At 37.8% G+C, this 15,534-nt stretch overlaps 1 protein-coding gene across 8 annotated transcripts in view; it reads right to left on the bottom strand.

Annotated features, from left to right (window-relative positions):
• The window catches only part of LOC126969351 (sodium/hydrogen exchanger 7), a 34,013-nt gene extending 18,920 nt beyond the window's left edge, over window positions 1–15,093 (bottom strand). For 5 of the 8 annotated variants that reach the window (XM_050814711.1, XM_050814710.1, XM_050814714.1 and 2 more), the window contains exons 1-6: window positions 14,613–15,093; window positions 13,957–14,109; window positions 12,851–13,011; window positions 10,174–10,389; window positions 7,033–7,106; window positions 4,603–4,749 (exon numbers count right to left, since the gene is read on the bottom strand). In XM_050814711.1, the coding sequence (XP_050670668.1) occupies window positions 4,603–4,749; window positions 7,033–7,106; window positions 10,174–10,389; window positions 12,851–13,011; window positions 13,957–14,109; window positions 14,613–14,841 (980 nt within the window). In that variant the 5' untranslated portion in view covers window positions 14,842–15,093. The remainder of the gene's footprint in view (window positions 1–4,602; window positions 4,750–7,032; window positions 7,107–10,173; window positions 10,390–12,850; window positions 13,012–13,956; window positions 14,110–14,612) is intronic. The other 3 variants (XM_050814712.1, XM_050814716.1, XM_050814718.1) reach the window with 1 other exon arrangement.
• Between the last annotated feature and the right edge of the window lie 441 nt (window positions 15,094–15,534).

The following is a 15,534-nucleotide window of genomic DNA, read 5'->3' as shown; positions in this document are numbered from 1 at the left end:
TAGATATACGAAAATAATTACATCATCCATATTCATATTATAATTAAGTTAATGAGGACAACCACAAGAAATAATAATTGCTCAATGTACTGTACAACTATATTGATAGATTAATATACTAAAGCCGAAACAGGCTTCCTCGGAATTTATTTATTAATTGCTACCACTTCTTTCTTTAGGTTAAATTTGCCCTGTGCTGCCCCGGGGTAAAAAGAAAAGGGTAGACCCAGGTCCAAGGGTGTCGTAAGAGGCGACTACGGGCTTTTTGAAAGTGGGAGAGTCACGCTGCTGTCTTATGACGTCAGCACAATCGGGCCAGACTCGTCCGGGTTACTTACCACACTCGCACAGAATACCGGCGTGAAGTAGCGGCCTAGTGCCGCTATGTTTTGCATAGGTTAGTGTCGAGGACCGGAGGCCATGGTTGAGTCGCCGACGCGGCTCCCGGATGTGGATAGCCACATGCCGTCCTTATTAGATCTTCTACTGACTACACATCCCGATGGTTACCAGGTCTCTGTCGACGCCCCTCTCGGAACGTCCGACCATTGCCTGGTCAGGAGTGTAGTGCCTATCCGACGCCAACTTCGCAGACCACCAGCGAACCGCCGCGTTTGGCACTACAAGTCAGCAGATTGGGATAGGATGCGCTCCTTTTTTGCATCCTACCCTTGGGGCAGGGTTTGTTTCCCTTCGGATGATCCTAGTGCCTGCGCCGTTGCAGTAGCCGATGTGATACTGCAGGGCATGGATATTTTTATACCAAGCTCTGTAGTACCGCTCGGTGGCAGATCACAGCCCTGGTTCGATGCGTCAGTTAAAGCAGCATCTGACTGCAAAAAAACAGGCGTATCGAACTTGGGTTGCGGCGCTGGGCTCAAAGGATCCGAACTACAAAGTTCTGAAGAGGAAATATAACCGTGCCTCCAGATTTTTTAAGCGGCAAATCGCCCGTGCGAAATCGAAGCACGTCGTCAAAATTGGCGAGCATCTTTCCAGTTACCCGACCGGAACACGCAAGTTCTGGTCGTTGTCAAAAGCTGCTCTTGGTAACTTCAACCAGCCGTCCATGCCGCCGTTGCACATGAGGAATGACACCCTGGCCCATACGGCAAAAGAGAAAGCCGATCTCCTGTGCACTCTTTTTGCCTCCAACTCGACTCTTGCCGAAAACGAAAAACACCGCCAACCATCCCGCGGTGTCAGAGCTCCATGCCTGAAGTACAGTTCCGACAGAAACTGTTAGGCGAGCTCTGTTTTCGTTGGACGTCAGGAAGTCGAGCGGGCCGGATGGCATTTCTCCGTGCTTAGAACGTGTGCCCCTGAGTTGACGCCGGTGCTAACGCGTTTATTCCGGCACTCTTATTCAAAAGGCGTAGTCCCTGACTCATGGAAGTCAGCCCTTGTCCATCCGATCCCAAAAAAAGGAGACAGTTCGGATCCGGCGAACTACAGGCCTATTGCTATTACCTCCCTACTCTCCAAAATCATGGAGAGCATAATTAACCGCCAGCTTTTGGTATACCTTGAGGGTCACCAGTTGATCAACGACCGGCAGTACGGCTTTCGCCATGGTCGGTCGACTGGCGATCTTCTGGTATACCTAACAGATAGATGGGCGGTGGCTATTGAAAGCAAGAGGGAAGGCCTGGCAGTTGGTCTGGATATAGCGAAGGCCTTTGATCGTGTATGGCACAAGGCGCTCCTCGCAAAACTTCCATCATTTGGACTTCCCGAGAGCTTATGCAAGTGGACCTCCAGCTTCCTCACTGGGCGCAGCATACAGGTCGTTGTCGACATTTCTGCTCGAATCCCAAGCCCGTGAACGCTGGAGTGCCCCAAGGCTGTGTGCTATCTCCCACGCTGTTTCTTCTGCATATCAATGATATGTTGGACACCGCCAACGTGCATTGCTATGCAGACGACAGCACTGGTGATGCCGTTTACACGGGCCATGCAGGTCTCTCTAGGGAAAACGTCGACCAGTGCCGGGAGAAACTTGTGTCTTCTATCGAGTCCTCTCTCGAGAAGGTCACGGAATGGGGTAAGTTGAACCTTGTCCAATGTAACCCCCAGAAGACTCAAGTTTGCGCGTTTACCACAAAAAAAACCCCATTTGCCGTATCACCGCTCTTCGAGAACAATTCCCTTAAAGCCTCGCCTAGTATCGGAATACTGGGTCTCGAAATCTCGAGCAATTGCCAATTCCGTGGCCATCTGGAGGGCAAAGCCAAACTGGCTTCAAAGAAACTGGGCGTCATAAATAGAGCACGGCAATACTTCAAGCCAGCCCACATTCTAGCGCTCTACAAAGCGCAGGTCCGGCCTCACATGGAGTATTGCTGTCATCTCTGGTCTGGCGCACCCCAGTATCAGCTCGATCCATTTGACCGCGTGCAACGCAGAGCAGCTCGAATTATCGGGGACCCAGTACTCTGTGAACGGCTGGATCACTTGGCGTTGCGTAGAGACGTCGCTTCATTGTGTGTCTTCTACCGCATTTAGCACGGGGAGTGTTCCGAAGAGCTGTTCAACCTGATTCCTGCCGCCGAATTTCACCTTCGCACGACACGCCACAAGTTACGATATCATTCCCACCATCTGGATGTGTGGCGGTCCTCCACAGTGCGGTTTTCAAGGAGCTTTCTTCCTAGTACTACGAAGCTGTGGAATGAGCTTCCTTGTGCGGTGTTTCTGGGACGATACGACATGGGTACCTTCAAGAAAAGCGCGTACACCTTCCTTAAAGGCCGGCAACGCTCTTGTGATTCCTCTGGTGTTGCAGGAGAGTGTGGGCGGCGGTGATAACTTAACACCAGGTGACCCGTACGCTCGTTTGTCCTCCTATTCCATAAAAAAATCGAAATTTAAGACAACGAACACACCGGCCAAACATTTAAACAATATTTTTTATAGTCTTTAATTTTTTTTATATATGAGCCTCTTGCTCGTATCCCCCCATACGGGCAACGTCGTATGGGGATACGACGACCTGTATAGCCGAGTGGTTAGCGATCCTACCTACTAAGCTAGAGGTCCTGGGTTCGAATCCCTAGCAATATATTTAGCAAGCATTTATATGATGAATATGGATGTTTGTTTCCGAGTCATGGATGTTTAAATGTATTTATGTATGTTTATATGAATTTATGTATGTTTAAGTAAACTGTATATTGTAGTAAATATATCATTGTCTTGCAACCCATAACACAGGCTATATATGCTTAACTTGGGGCAAGATAATTTGTGTGAAAAGTGTGTCAATATTAATATTAATATACTAAAGCCGAAACAGGCTTCCTCGGAATTTATTTATTTTGCTACCACTTCGATTTAAGAGAAGGAACACACCGGCCAAACATTTAAACAATATTTTTTATAGCCTTTTTTTTTTTATATGAGCCTCATGCCCGTATACCCTAAGTGATCCACAACAGCAGGGGTCAAGAAATGCGTTGTCGGCTTTAAGGTGGAAGTATGCTCTAAGCTTGAATTTCTCTAAGATGTATTGGTTCGGGAAAACTGCGGCCGATCATTGATTCCTTTGAGTGGATGTGCAAGGCAAGAAATTTCTCGCAAACGCGCAGTTGTAGAATTCCAGACGATAACATGATGTAGGTGGAATTTCGCATTTTGACATAATGTCCGGTGGTGGAATGGCTGCTGGTAGTAAAATGCGGTAGAAGATACAGAGAGAACTAACATCTCTACGCAATGCCAAAGAATCAAGCCGATTGGAGATGACTTGATCTTCGATGATTCGAGCCGCTCCTCGTTGTATGCGGTGAAACGGAAGAAGCTAGTAACGCCCTCCGAGATGCGTGATCAGTAGGTACTCAAATACTCTTTAAGTTACGTGGGTTTGTAAAGCGGCTTTAGTACAGTTCAGTGCAGCCCTGTTTCACTGCGACCAATGAGATCTACTGTGATAGCCACTGTTAACTATAGCTATTCTTTTCATGAAGGTATCTCAAGTGGTTGAAGAATTGGACAACCCAAATGAGGCTACGTTTATAGATAGGATATTGTATAACGGGGTTTCATCTGCACTATTACAGAATCTACACGCCATTTACCATATAAGCCATACATGCTATTTGTTAGCAACAAAAATAAATTATTTTTAAGGGTTAACCCACAGATATACATCCAAGTAGATAACGCAAATCCCTCCGTCTGTATGAAAACCAAGCGTGCCCTTTGTTTTGTACCTACTGTGACGTCGTTAAAATTGCCAGTGCAGCAGCTGAGTTTAGCCACTTACCTCATCATTAGTTGACGTTTTCAGTACATCAATAGTCGGTATTGCTTATTACTAAAATCGGCAATGTATTATAAATCATAAAAAAAACGTCAAAGGAAGAGCATTGCTCCTCTTTTTGTCGTCTTTATGACACGCGAAGTACATACACTCGCGGCATCCATTTGGATCCATGTCTGTGGGTTGGCCCTCGCCAAGCTTCTAGTTCGCTCTGACGTTGTTGCGATTATTTATACAGTTAAAAAATTGAGTCTCAGAGCGATAGGTGTGCGCTGTAACTTCAGAGCAATCTTAAAGTTTGGCGATGCGACAAACAGATCAGCTATATAAGTTATAAAAAGGATATCAATGCTGTCAAGCAACCGATGAAAGCACCAACAAGAAGTGACAAACTGAATATTCCAATGAAGTCACCGATGGCTGCCAGAAACGCCGTTATTTCAAATCCACCGTCCACCGAATATCTCTTTTCATAGTTTTGTATTGCTCTGTAATTGATACATATATTACAATATCTATAGCTAATTTTCTTTCTATTGATATTTTGTTTTTGTTAGTTACCAACTGACGGATAACGGATAATGGTTGGGACAAGCGATTTTCTAACGGTCGTTTTCAATAACGTATCTCTAGTTACGGATACATTGGTATCACAGTTTAATGACAAGATCTTATCTATCAATAGTAATGTCCAATATAGTTATATTATTAGCTATTGTCCAATGCTATGTGTCGATACTCGATAGGTTATTGAAATGTAAGTAAGCGTAAACGGATAGATTTGTCTACCTCTAGTAAGTTAAACTAAGGATAGATAGGTTATTCTAAACGGCCATAAATGGCATATGCTCATTAATGATTTGATGGAGTAACATTGTTTAATTCTATAATGTGTATCTTTATCCGTCTTATCTTTAATAAATTTATTTTTATACAAATAGGATTATTAAAATACTTCGTTGTCAATAATATAAACAGGTTTTATTTCCCAATATCTACAAGTTATGCTAGGTGCCTACTTGATAACATATCAATTAATTAATTACAATAATTAAAACCACATAAGACGATTGATAGTAACACAGTTCAATACACATTCTTAGTGTTTTCCATAATTATTCTTATATCTTACAATATGGGGCATCATGAGATTATTAGACGACCCTCGAGTCGTATAAACCTTGTGACACGTCAAAATGTCTATTGAACATTGTCACACGTGAAGTAGGAATATTTTTCGATATTATTAACTAATCATTATTCTTAATACATGTATGCAGTGTGAGGGAGAAAGAAATACAACTTATATTGTTGATTCACAGGGTTAGTTATCTACTTACCCCCTTATTCATAATAGTCTGCTACCTTAAAGCATTGCTAATTCTGACTCTGTCTTCTTCTATTGACCTAAGCCAGAATGAGAAAAAACACTCCTAAGCGACTGTTTAAAGTCAGCGGACCATTATGAATAAGGGGGTTATTCATTATATTATCGACAGGGGCGTGCATTGTTTTTCTAGTAAGGTAGGCACTGTGGATTTAATTATTCGTACTTAGTTGAGCTTTGGAATGTGAATAATTGCTTACCGTAGGTGTTTAGTATCTAGCAATCTATCAATAGAAGTTTGGTTATAAAATAACGGTACCAAATTAAACTAAATTAACTTTGTGCTATATTTATTTAAGTTTGTAACGAAGTAGGCACTTCCTTATTCCCTATATGATATGCACACCCCTGAGTATCGATATCTTCCTATATAATAAAGGGTCTAGGTTTATAAGAGATTCAGTCTCTATATAAAAATCTGAAAATTATTTCATAAACTAGCTTAATGTTTTTTTTATTTATTTTTCAATATTTTTCGTTTTTAACTAACGTGTTGTTGTTTTTATTTTGTGAATACTGTACACACTTTAATTGATATTTCACTTCGAACTTTAGTTTTTCAGTTTTTTTTTTATATTATATTATTTGACAGTAAGGGACGAGACGAGCAGGATGTGCAGCCCTGCGATACGCCCTGCCCAATTCTCTTGATTCTTGAAAAACTCAAAAATTCTGATAGGCACTACAATAATTGCGCTCGTCACCTTGAGACGTAAGATGTTAAGTCCCATTTGCCCAGTAATTTCACTAGCTACGGCGCCCTTCAGACCGAAACACAATAATGCTTACACATTACTGATTAACGGCAGAAATAGGCCGTTGTGGTAATCTAATCTAGACGGCATCCTGTGCAAAGGATTTGGTGAAAAGTGAAATGAATATGAATCTAATATATAAAATTCTCGTGTCACGGTGTGCGGTACCGAACTCATCCGAAACGGCTTGACCGATTCTCATGAAATTTTGAAAGCATATTGGGTAGGTCTGAGAATCGGACAACATCTTTATTTCATCCCCCTAAATGTTAAGGGTCCACACGATTTTTTTTTAAATTTGTTTGAGTATGAGTCTGCATTAAAAAATACATACAACTTCAAATTTTCACCCATCTACGATCAACAGTTACTTTTGTATCGCGATTTTAATATTATTCTGTTCCATCCACTAATCCGCTATAGTGTTGCAAGATGGCAATGGATCAATATTTACAATAATTGTAGTACGATAAATTTGGTAGGTCTGAGAATCGGTTGCATCTACTTAATACACCCCAATTTTTTTTAATACTTTATATAGCAATACAACGTTTGCTGGGTCAGCTAGTAATTATATAATGTTTAGTGTAAGATCAATAAGTGTATCAAACGTAAATAAAATACATTACCCGCTAAGTACTAAAGCCACAGCATCATTCAAGACACTCTCACCAAATATCATTGCATACAAATTAACATCCACCTGCAAAAAAATATTTGTTTCATTAATGTTTCACATGATTGCCAATTGTTAAAGGAGATTCAGACCTTCACGCCTCCGTTGATTTGATATTTTTTCCTTGACCTCTTAATGGTACCTAAGTACATTCTACGCCACTATTAGTAGCATTGTAACATCTAGGTATTAATAAGATGATAATAAAATTAAATGATCGCAAAATACCTTTATCCATTCCACCTTCGCACGACACGCCACATGTTAGGATATCATCCTCACAATCTGATGTGTGACGGTCCTCCACAGTGCGGTTTTCAAGGAGCTTTCTTCCACGTACTACAAAGCTGTGGAATGAGCTTCCTTGTGCGGTGTTTCCGGGACGATACGACATGGGTACCTTCAAAAAAAGCGCGTACACCTTCCTTAAAGGCCGGCAACGCTCCTGTGATTCCTCTGGTGTTGCAAGATTGTGGGCGGCGGTGATCACTTAACAACAGGTGACCCGTACGCTCGTTTGTCCTCCTAATCCATAAAAAAAAATCTATTTGCGGTGTGTGAGGATTGACGCATCCATTGTACTTAATAACTCTTGTTTTTAGTGCCTCGGTTGGCAGAGTAAAAGATGTTTCAACGTACATGAAGAAATACGGGTTCAAACATGAAAGTTTCATTGCAGGCACTCCTCATAAAACAGTATAATTAACAAAAACTGTGTGATAGTTAATAAACTATTAACTGTCTTAAAAGAGGACGTGGACATTGACATTGAAAAAAGCCCAAGTTAATAAAGAATATTTAAAATGATAATTAGATTATTAATACGCAAACGAAACTTATTAATAATTATATATCGTTAGGCCATTTTACGTAAATACTACGTTAATTAAGGTGCAGTAAAACCCGTGGTGTGAAGACGAGGAAAAAAACATTTTCCGTGCATAGTCATTCGTTATCTAAACTATCGAGAATGTCGAGATCATTAGAATAGAAATTGACACATCACTTATAATATCAATTACCAACAAGGTGTAGTCAAACCCTTGGTGTGACGACGAGGAAAAAAAAATACTCGTAGTCACACTGGTGTGATAAACTGGTGTGACCACGAGTCGGGAATAGTTTTTACGTATTAACATTACTTTTTTGACTTACTCGTGTACGGCGTTGAGTATTTGACGTTTGAGTACCTATTTTTGTTGCATCACTGATTTGTAAATAGATGAAGCTATAAATGTTGATTTAAAAGAGTGGCAATGAGTTTCTTGCCAATACTTCTCATTTAAGCTCAACCCTTTCCGAAGTGGCGATATATACAAATAAAAAAAAACTTTTTATATTCATTAGTATCATTTCCTTGACATAGATTAATAAAGTGATTTTGATTTGATTTACCAAAATATCATGTTTAAGATATCTTATATACTTATATGAGAAATCCCTTGCCCAGAAAGCAAGATTAAGTTGTAGATATTACTAAGCACATATATTTAAGAATGTAAGTATTTTTTTATGTCCTTTAACAGTATATTTATTTCAGGTATAATAAGCAATAAGCTTTGTTTAATCTTATTTTTCGATTGCTAACTATAAAATTAGAAAACACACACTCATAGCTTGGTAGTTAACTTTAACGTGACATTGCCTAAATTATGGTTCGTCTACCACAGACGCGACAGTAGAAAGAATAGAATACTATGTGTGCCATCTCAGTTGAACTTACTTCACTTAAAATTCTAAAATAGTTGGCATGCTTATAGAAATACTTAATTATTATGATTTCAGATAATAATAAATAAACTTCGTTTACTTCAAAGATTACATATACATTTTTTAGTGGTTGAGACTTCCCAGTAAGTTGTCTTAGGACACTTGTATTGGGAATATCTCGCAACTTCATTAACAGATACATTTTATTTAGTAAACAATATAGAAATAAACAGAATGATTAAAAACCAAATTTACAATTAATTGTGTGTGTTGTGTGTGTGCATGTGGGTTTGAATTGGACCTTTAATTGGGTCCATCTATACAATGCGTGTGTTTGTCATGTCAGTCTGATCAGAATATTTTCCACTTCATCATAAGCAAGACAAGTTAGATAGACTAGACTAGAGTAGATATAAATCTAGTTCACCATTATTCATGGCACCGCGGTAATATTTTTACAGTCCAGACTTGGCATGCCAGAAATGGCCGATAACATTGATACCTTAAAACTATTTACACCCATTGTTACATATTCTCTAGCAAAATAAAGGATTTATGATTAATTTAAATTTAGTGATGATTTTTTTTTGAAAGTAAGAACACTAGTCACACAAACATTTGAAAATTTTATTTTTAATATCCGGACGACCGAGCCTTGCTCAGATTTTTAAGAATGTACAAAACTTGAACAAAAAAAAACTAATAGGACATCTGGATTCGAACCGGGGTCTTCTGCTTTCCGGATCACCCAATGTCCCATCTGAGCTATAATAGTCTTGTATATAGTGGCGAAATTTACCTTTGTATTCTAATGTTATTGTAGCTGTTTCTCATTCAAACATGGATAAAACCATTTTTTTTAATTGAAACCTAGCTAGATCGATTTATCACCCCCGAAATCCCCTGCATACTGAATTTTATGAAAATCGTTGGAGCCGTTTCCGAGTATTCAGATTATATATATATACAAGTATTGCTCGTTTAAAGATATAAGATTTATTTATTTTAAGCAAACTTTACAGCATTTCTATACTACAGATTAATTCTATAAACTATATACATGTATTGCCCTTAACAAAGTTTGGCAGATTAAATTATAATGAAATAATAACGCTGGCAAATAAATAGTAAGTAATTATATAAAATAAAGAAGAAGAAGTCCTGAATTATGTGTAAATCATAACATCTCGCAATGCTAATTTAACTCCTTGAAGAACTAAAAATTTTAAAGTAAGAAATGAAATTATTATTTGGAAGCTACATAGTTTTAAATTATTATGTGGAGCTCCATAGCTTTTGTTCTCGTTTATGTTTCATTAAACACAATACATAGTCTAGAATTATCAAATCTACAAAACAAATTAATTGTAAATATGTTGTTTACCTTTAGTTGAGAGAAAATAGCAAGAACAGTCAAGGGATCTGTTGGAGATATCAACGCCCCAAAGTACAATGTGTCCAGAAATGTGAAACTAGACGCCAATGATGCTGGCATCAACTGTACACAGCCATACATCAGTGACCCAATCACAAGGGCAGAGAGCGCTGTGCCCACCATAGCGAATGTCAAGATTGCACCCAAGTTGCGGAAGAAATATTTCTGTAAATAAATTACTTTTTAACATTCAAAGACTAAGCTACTTTGAAGGTGCCATAGCTAAATCTGACATAAAATCTATTACGTGGGTAACATTGAAAATGTTTAGAACTGACCAGTTAGAAAGATTGCGAATGAAAACTTTTTTAAGTTTCAATTTTAGAACTCTTTGGTAACCTAATGTAGTGTATTGCATTTGTCATTTGTTTTTGTGAATTGGCGGCAAATCTAAAACTCTTGTTACACGTGAATGTGAACCTAACGCGAGAAAATTTTCGTTGTGTGCTTACTCAATAACAAAGTTATGATAGGCTGCGATTAGCATTTTTTAATGAAGGCCCATCTCGTGCCACTATTTACAATTGGTTTAACGAGTTTAAGCGTGAACGTAGCAATCTTAATGACGATCCGCGTGAAGGACGTCCTTTAACAGCGACTACTGAAGATAACATCAGTACCGTGCGACGCATGATAGAGGAAGATAAGAGAGTGACCTATCAGCAGATACGGGCAAGTCTAGGCCTTGGTATGAGTCAAGTTCAAAAAATATTACACGAACATTTAGGCGTCAGGAAGCTTTGTACCAGATGGATTCCCCATACTTTAACCGACGACCAGAAACACCTTCGCATGGACTGGTGTCGCCAAATGTTAGAAAAGTTCAACGGCGGTGAGTCCAATGCTGTATTTGACATCGTCACAGGTGATGAAAGCTGGATATATCGCTACGTACCCGAAACCAAAAGACAATCAGCTCAGTGGGTGTTTCCTTTCGAGGATCGGTACTAAAGTAAAGAAAGGAAGAAGTCAAGGAAAAAAGATGATTGCCTCATTCATTGGTCGGAAAGGTCATTTCGCGTTAGGACAGTTACTGTAGACTGGTATGTCAATCGATGTTTGCCTGTTGTCTTGGAAAAAATTCGACAGCAGCGCCCTCAAAGCAGGATCCTCCTTCACAACGACAATGCTTCAGCGCACTCCATAAAACGGACTGTTGAATATTTGACTATGGCAGGTGTCGAGATAATGAGTCATCCGCCATACAGTCCTGACCTGGCGCCGTGTAAGTCTTATTTATTCCCAAGAACTAAACATAAAATTAGCTTTGAGGTATTCGCTTTACGAGCCCTGAAGATGCGGTGAAAGCGTACGAAAATGCCATAAAAGAGACCCCTAAGGAAGAATTGCGTGGGCCCACTGCTTTTCTCAGTGGTTCCATCGCATGCGACGATGTGTAGAGAGGAACGGAGATTACTTCGAAAAACAATAAACGTATTGGCAACTTTCTACATTAAGCCGTTTTTAATTTTCTAAACATTTTCAGTGTTACCTAGGTATGAGTGTTCTTTACACAACTAATGGGAAATTTATTACTATTTCTAATACTCATTAAACAATTGATATATTGACTATATCTTTATATTGCCACTATATAAAGAAACAATAAAAAAAAACAATAATGGTGTATTCCAGAATGACCACTATGCAAATACAAAAGTATTTAAAGAGAATGTAGTATTATATCTTGTATGATGGAAGAGGACACTTCATATGTCATATCACAAAATATTGGATCATAGTATGAGTCCAACATTCACATGATCAGCTTTCTTCAGTTTATTTTCGTTAATAATAATCTCTATGAGAAACTAATGCAAAAAGGAATAGCACAACAATATTATTTTATATGGTGTAGGTCTTTTTATTCTGGTGCCTTGTATACCTGTCATACATGCACCCAAATTGCCCTGTCTAATCTTTTAGCTTGCTTTATAGCACATTTTTGGTCTTCATCTTGGGCACTTCTCCCCACAAGGTTGCCATTCTAAACCACCTTGCACCAGAACCTTCTTTTTTGCACTACCTGCATATTTAATTATTCACTAAATTCTCAAAACTTGAGTTCGGGTCTTTTGCAGTTAATTAAAAAATCAAAACCATCTATCAACAACACAGCACAACCTTCAAGTAAGTCCAACACTGATCTTTTAATTGCCAGCATAAAAAAGACATGCACAAGAGTTAGAGTGGAAATATATTAACATAAACCTTATTACTATTTTTGAAATGTAAATATACAAATATAATTTACACCAAAATTTTATGGATGATGTGGCACTCAAACCTGCACCTCTCGGGTTCCATCTGAATGTCCACTTAAAAATTAGAAAAAGTTTAGATTTGCAAGAGTGACATCTCAATTCAATTTCCTAGTATGCAATTATTGGGGTTGAGTAGGTTATCAACTGTAAGATAGATGCTGTAGGTGGTGGTGCCACAACCTGAGAGTTGAACAAGGTGTACCAAGATTTTACAGTCAATGTGCTCGAATGGAACCCAAGCGGTGCAGTTAGAGTCCCACATTGTCCATAAAATTTGGTACAAATTAAATTTGTATATTTAATGCCAGAAGTGAGTGGTATCACTCAGAAATAACACAAAGTTTTGAAATGTAAATACTTACTCTCTTTAAGCAATATCCTGCATGGAATATGATTGGTGGTAATATTATGTTGAAAAATATTTCAGGATCAAATGTTGCCTTCAAGTCGATTTCATTTTGTTCAACATTTACTATCTCTCCCCTGAAGCTATATGCATAAGTTTTGTTAGGGACTGGTGTATCTACAACAATTAATTCTATAGTTACTGTACAAGAAGTAGTCTGAAGTAGTCTAAAGTAGCAAGGGAGTATCATTCTGAGCTTTTCTACACATTATATACAATAAAAAATGATTATACTATTGCAGTAAAATTAAGTTTAAGTATATATTACGATGACATTCTATGCACATATTATAAGGACATTTGTTTGCAGTCAGATAGGTCCTGTCCTTCAAGAAAACTCAGGCGTCGAGAACAGACATCCTCCCTGACGTAAACACAAATGCCAGCCCGTGGTATCAAGTAGTGTTCCTAATTATACCCCGGTTATGAAAGGTAAGATGAATCACCCAGGGAGGATATCTGTGTCGCGGTTAAAAAGAGCAGGGCCGTCTTCGCCGTCTCCAGGTGAAAGTGGCATTTAAATTTGAGTGAAGCCCCCTAATGTTGCAGAAGTCCGCAGCGAGTGAGGAGGAGGATTTCAACCTCCTGCTCTGTTTGCCCCGAGTCAGCTCAGATTTACCCCTTCCAGAATACGGTGGGCAGCCTGGGCAACAACTATTAAGTACAGACCCTAATTGTGGGTGCCCAGGGACGGATTCTCCAGGACTGCATACCTACTACTCTTAAACAAGACTCCTTGACTAGTACAAGTGTGCTTAAAGACAATGTAAGCACACTTTTCTCCTTAGTCATGTGTAAACTATCAATGTCCACATCAAACCTGAACTGAATAAATGTTTTCTACTGCTGCTCATTGACCAAACATATTTTAAACAACTGGAGTAAATTCAGCAATGAATGTATACAGCAGTCGAAGTTTCTTATGGTGATTATATTTTACATTACATACATCATTTTGTGATATGTTACATTTTTATATGATGTTATTTGTCTAAATTATGTACAGAACATCATTGATATATATATCAGATTGATAATAATAATATTAAAATAAATACTTACCTCCTGTTATTTGTATTTTATCTGGAAAATGAAACCTGACCATATCTGGTGGAACAGATAAGTTGTACTTGCTACCAGGATCTGGGTGAGCATCAATGTATGTGAGTTCATTGGTGCTGCCTGCATATCTAATTATTGCACCGACAATGAGCCCTAAAACAGAGAGATTTTTTGATTATTTAACATTAGATAGAATCAAGTGCCATGATAATACAAAACAGTCATCATTCAGAATTCTTACAGCACTTGGAATATTTTGTTTAATTGCATTACTACAGTAGTGTAAATTATAAAATATTCTAGATGTATTTGCTGCAAATACATGCAATATTTTGGAATGAATTACAAGTAAAAATTTATTAAGAGTGAAAATTATTGAATTAAAAGTTTTAGTCTTTGTTTTGAGATAATGCTGATCATCACTTTTTATGAAAAATACGGTAAAACTATGAAGTAATATGAATAATAACTCATTTACAGGGTTACTTGTCTCTAGTTAGGTAAATTAGATTCAATTTTTTTATATATCAAATTTTAATACTCTATTGATTCCATCCAATAGATATATTAAAAAAGGTAGCTTTAGTAATCATTATTATATTCTGACTGGCCTTGCAAAGCATATTATTGAAGTAATACTATTTATTATGTCGTACCATATATCACAGCTAATCCAGTTTCATGTAGCCAGCTCACACGACGATGTTTAAAAACCCAAATAGTCAATACCGTTAAAGTCAGAAGACATGTATAAATAAGCAAATTTAAACTGTCTATTCTATGTAGCAATGTAGCTTTGGCGTCAAGAGCTATATCGGTTCCTGAGGCATCACATGACACTATTAAGTACAAAATTAAACTTGAAAAACGTATAGAAAGACTCATCTTGCACAATTATTGACAATATCACATCACGAGAAAAATCGATTAAAATCACTAGATGTAATTTGAATTATACTGTCTATTTAATCTTAGAACATGAAATGTATCATATCATTAATGAAAGTATGAAACTAATACCACTCTAAGCTCAGATTTTACAGAAATTATTTTGCCACTAATACGTTATTACTACAACTAGTTACATGCAAATTCAGAAATTTATTTTTGTTATTCTATCAATAAACTCTGGCGAATCAGTCACTGACAACTGACAAGAGATAAATGATAGATGACAACTAAAACTTGGTGTTGCCGTAATCACGAGTGACCAAGTATATTTCCAATAAAAAATCTTTTTATTGTCACGCTTCACTATAATAATCAGCTTTCGGTTTCATATTATAGTTATAATAATAATAATAATAAGCCTTTTTATTTCTTGTTAACAATAGTTTTTTTTTACAGTAAACACCAATTTACATTGTATTTGTAATTTAGTTTTGGTTATTTTTTTAGTAATGTGTAACATTAAATTAAAATATAATATAAACAATTTATGGGTTAACAAGAACCCCTGTATGAGTAAAGGCCTCCTCCAAAGATGCCCATTCTTGTCGGTCTTGTGCTATGGAGCACCAGTCTATGCCAGCTAATCTTTTCAGATCATCTTCCCAGCGGGCTAAGGGTTTTCCCCTT

The sequence above is a fragment of the Leptidea sinapis genome, chromosome 18, assembly GCF_905404315.1.
Source record: "Leptidea sinapis chromosome 18, ilLepSina1.1, whole genome shotgun sequence".
Lineage (NCBI taxonomy): Eukaryota > Metazoa > Arthropoda > Insecta > Lepidoptera > Pieridae > Leptidea > Leptidea sinapis.
This window is presented reverse-complemented; position numbering and strand designations above follow the sequence as displayed.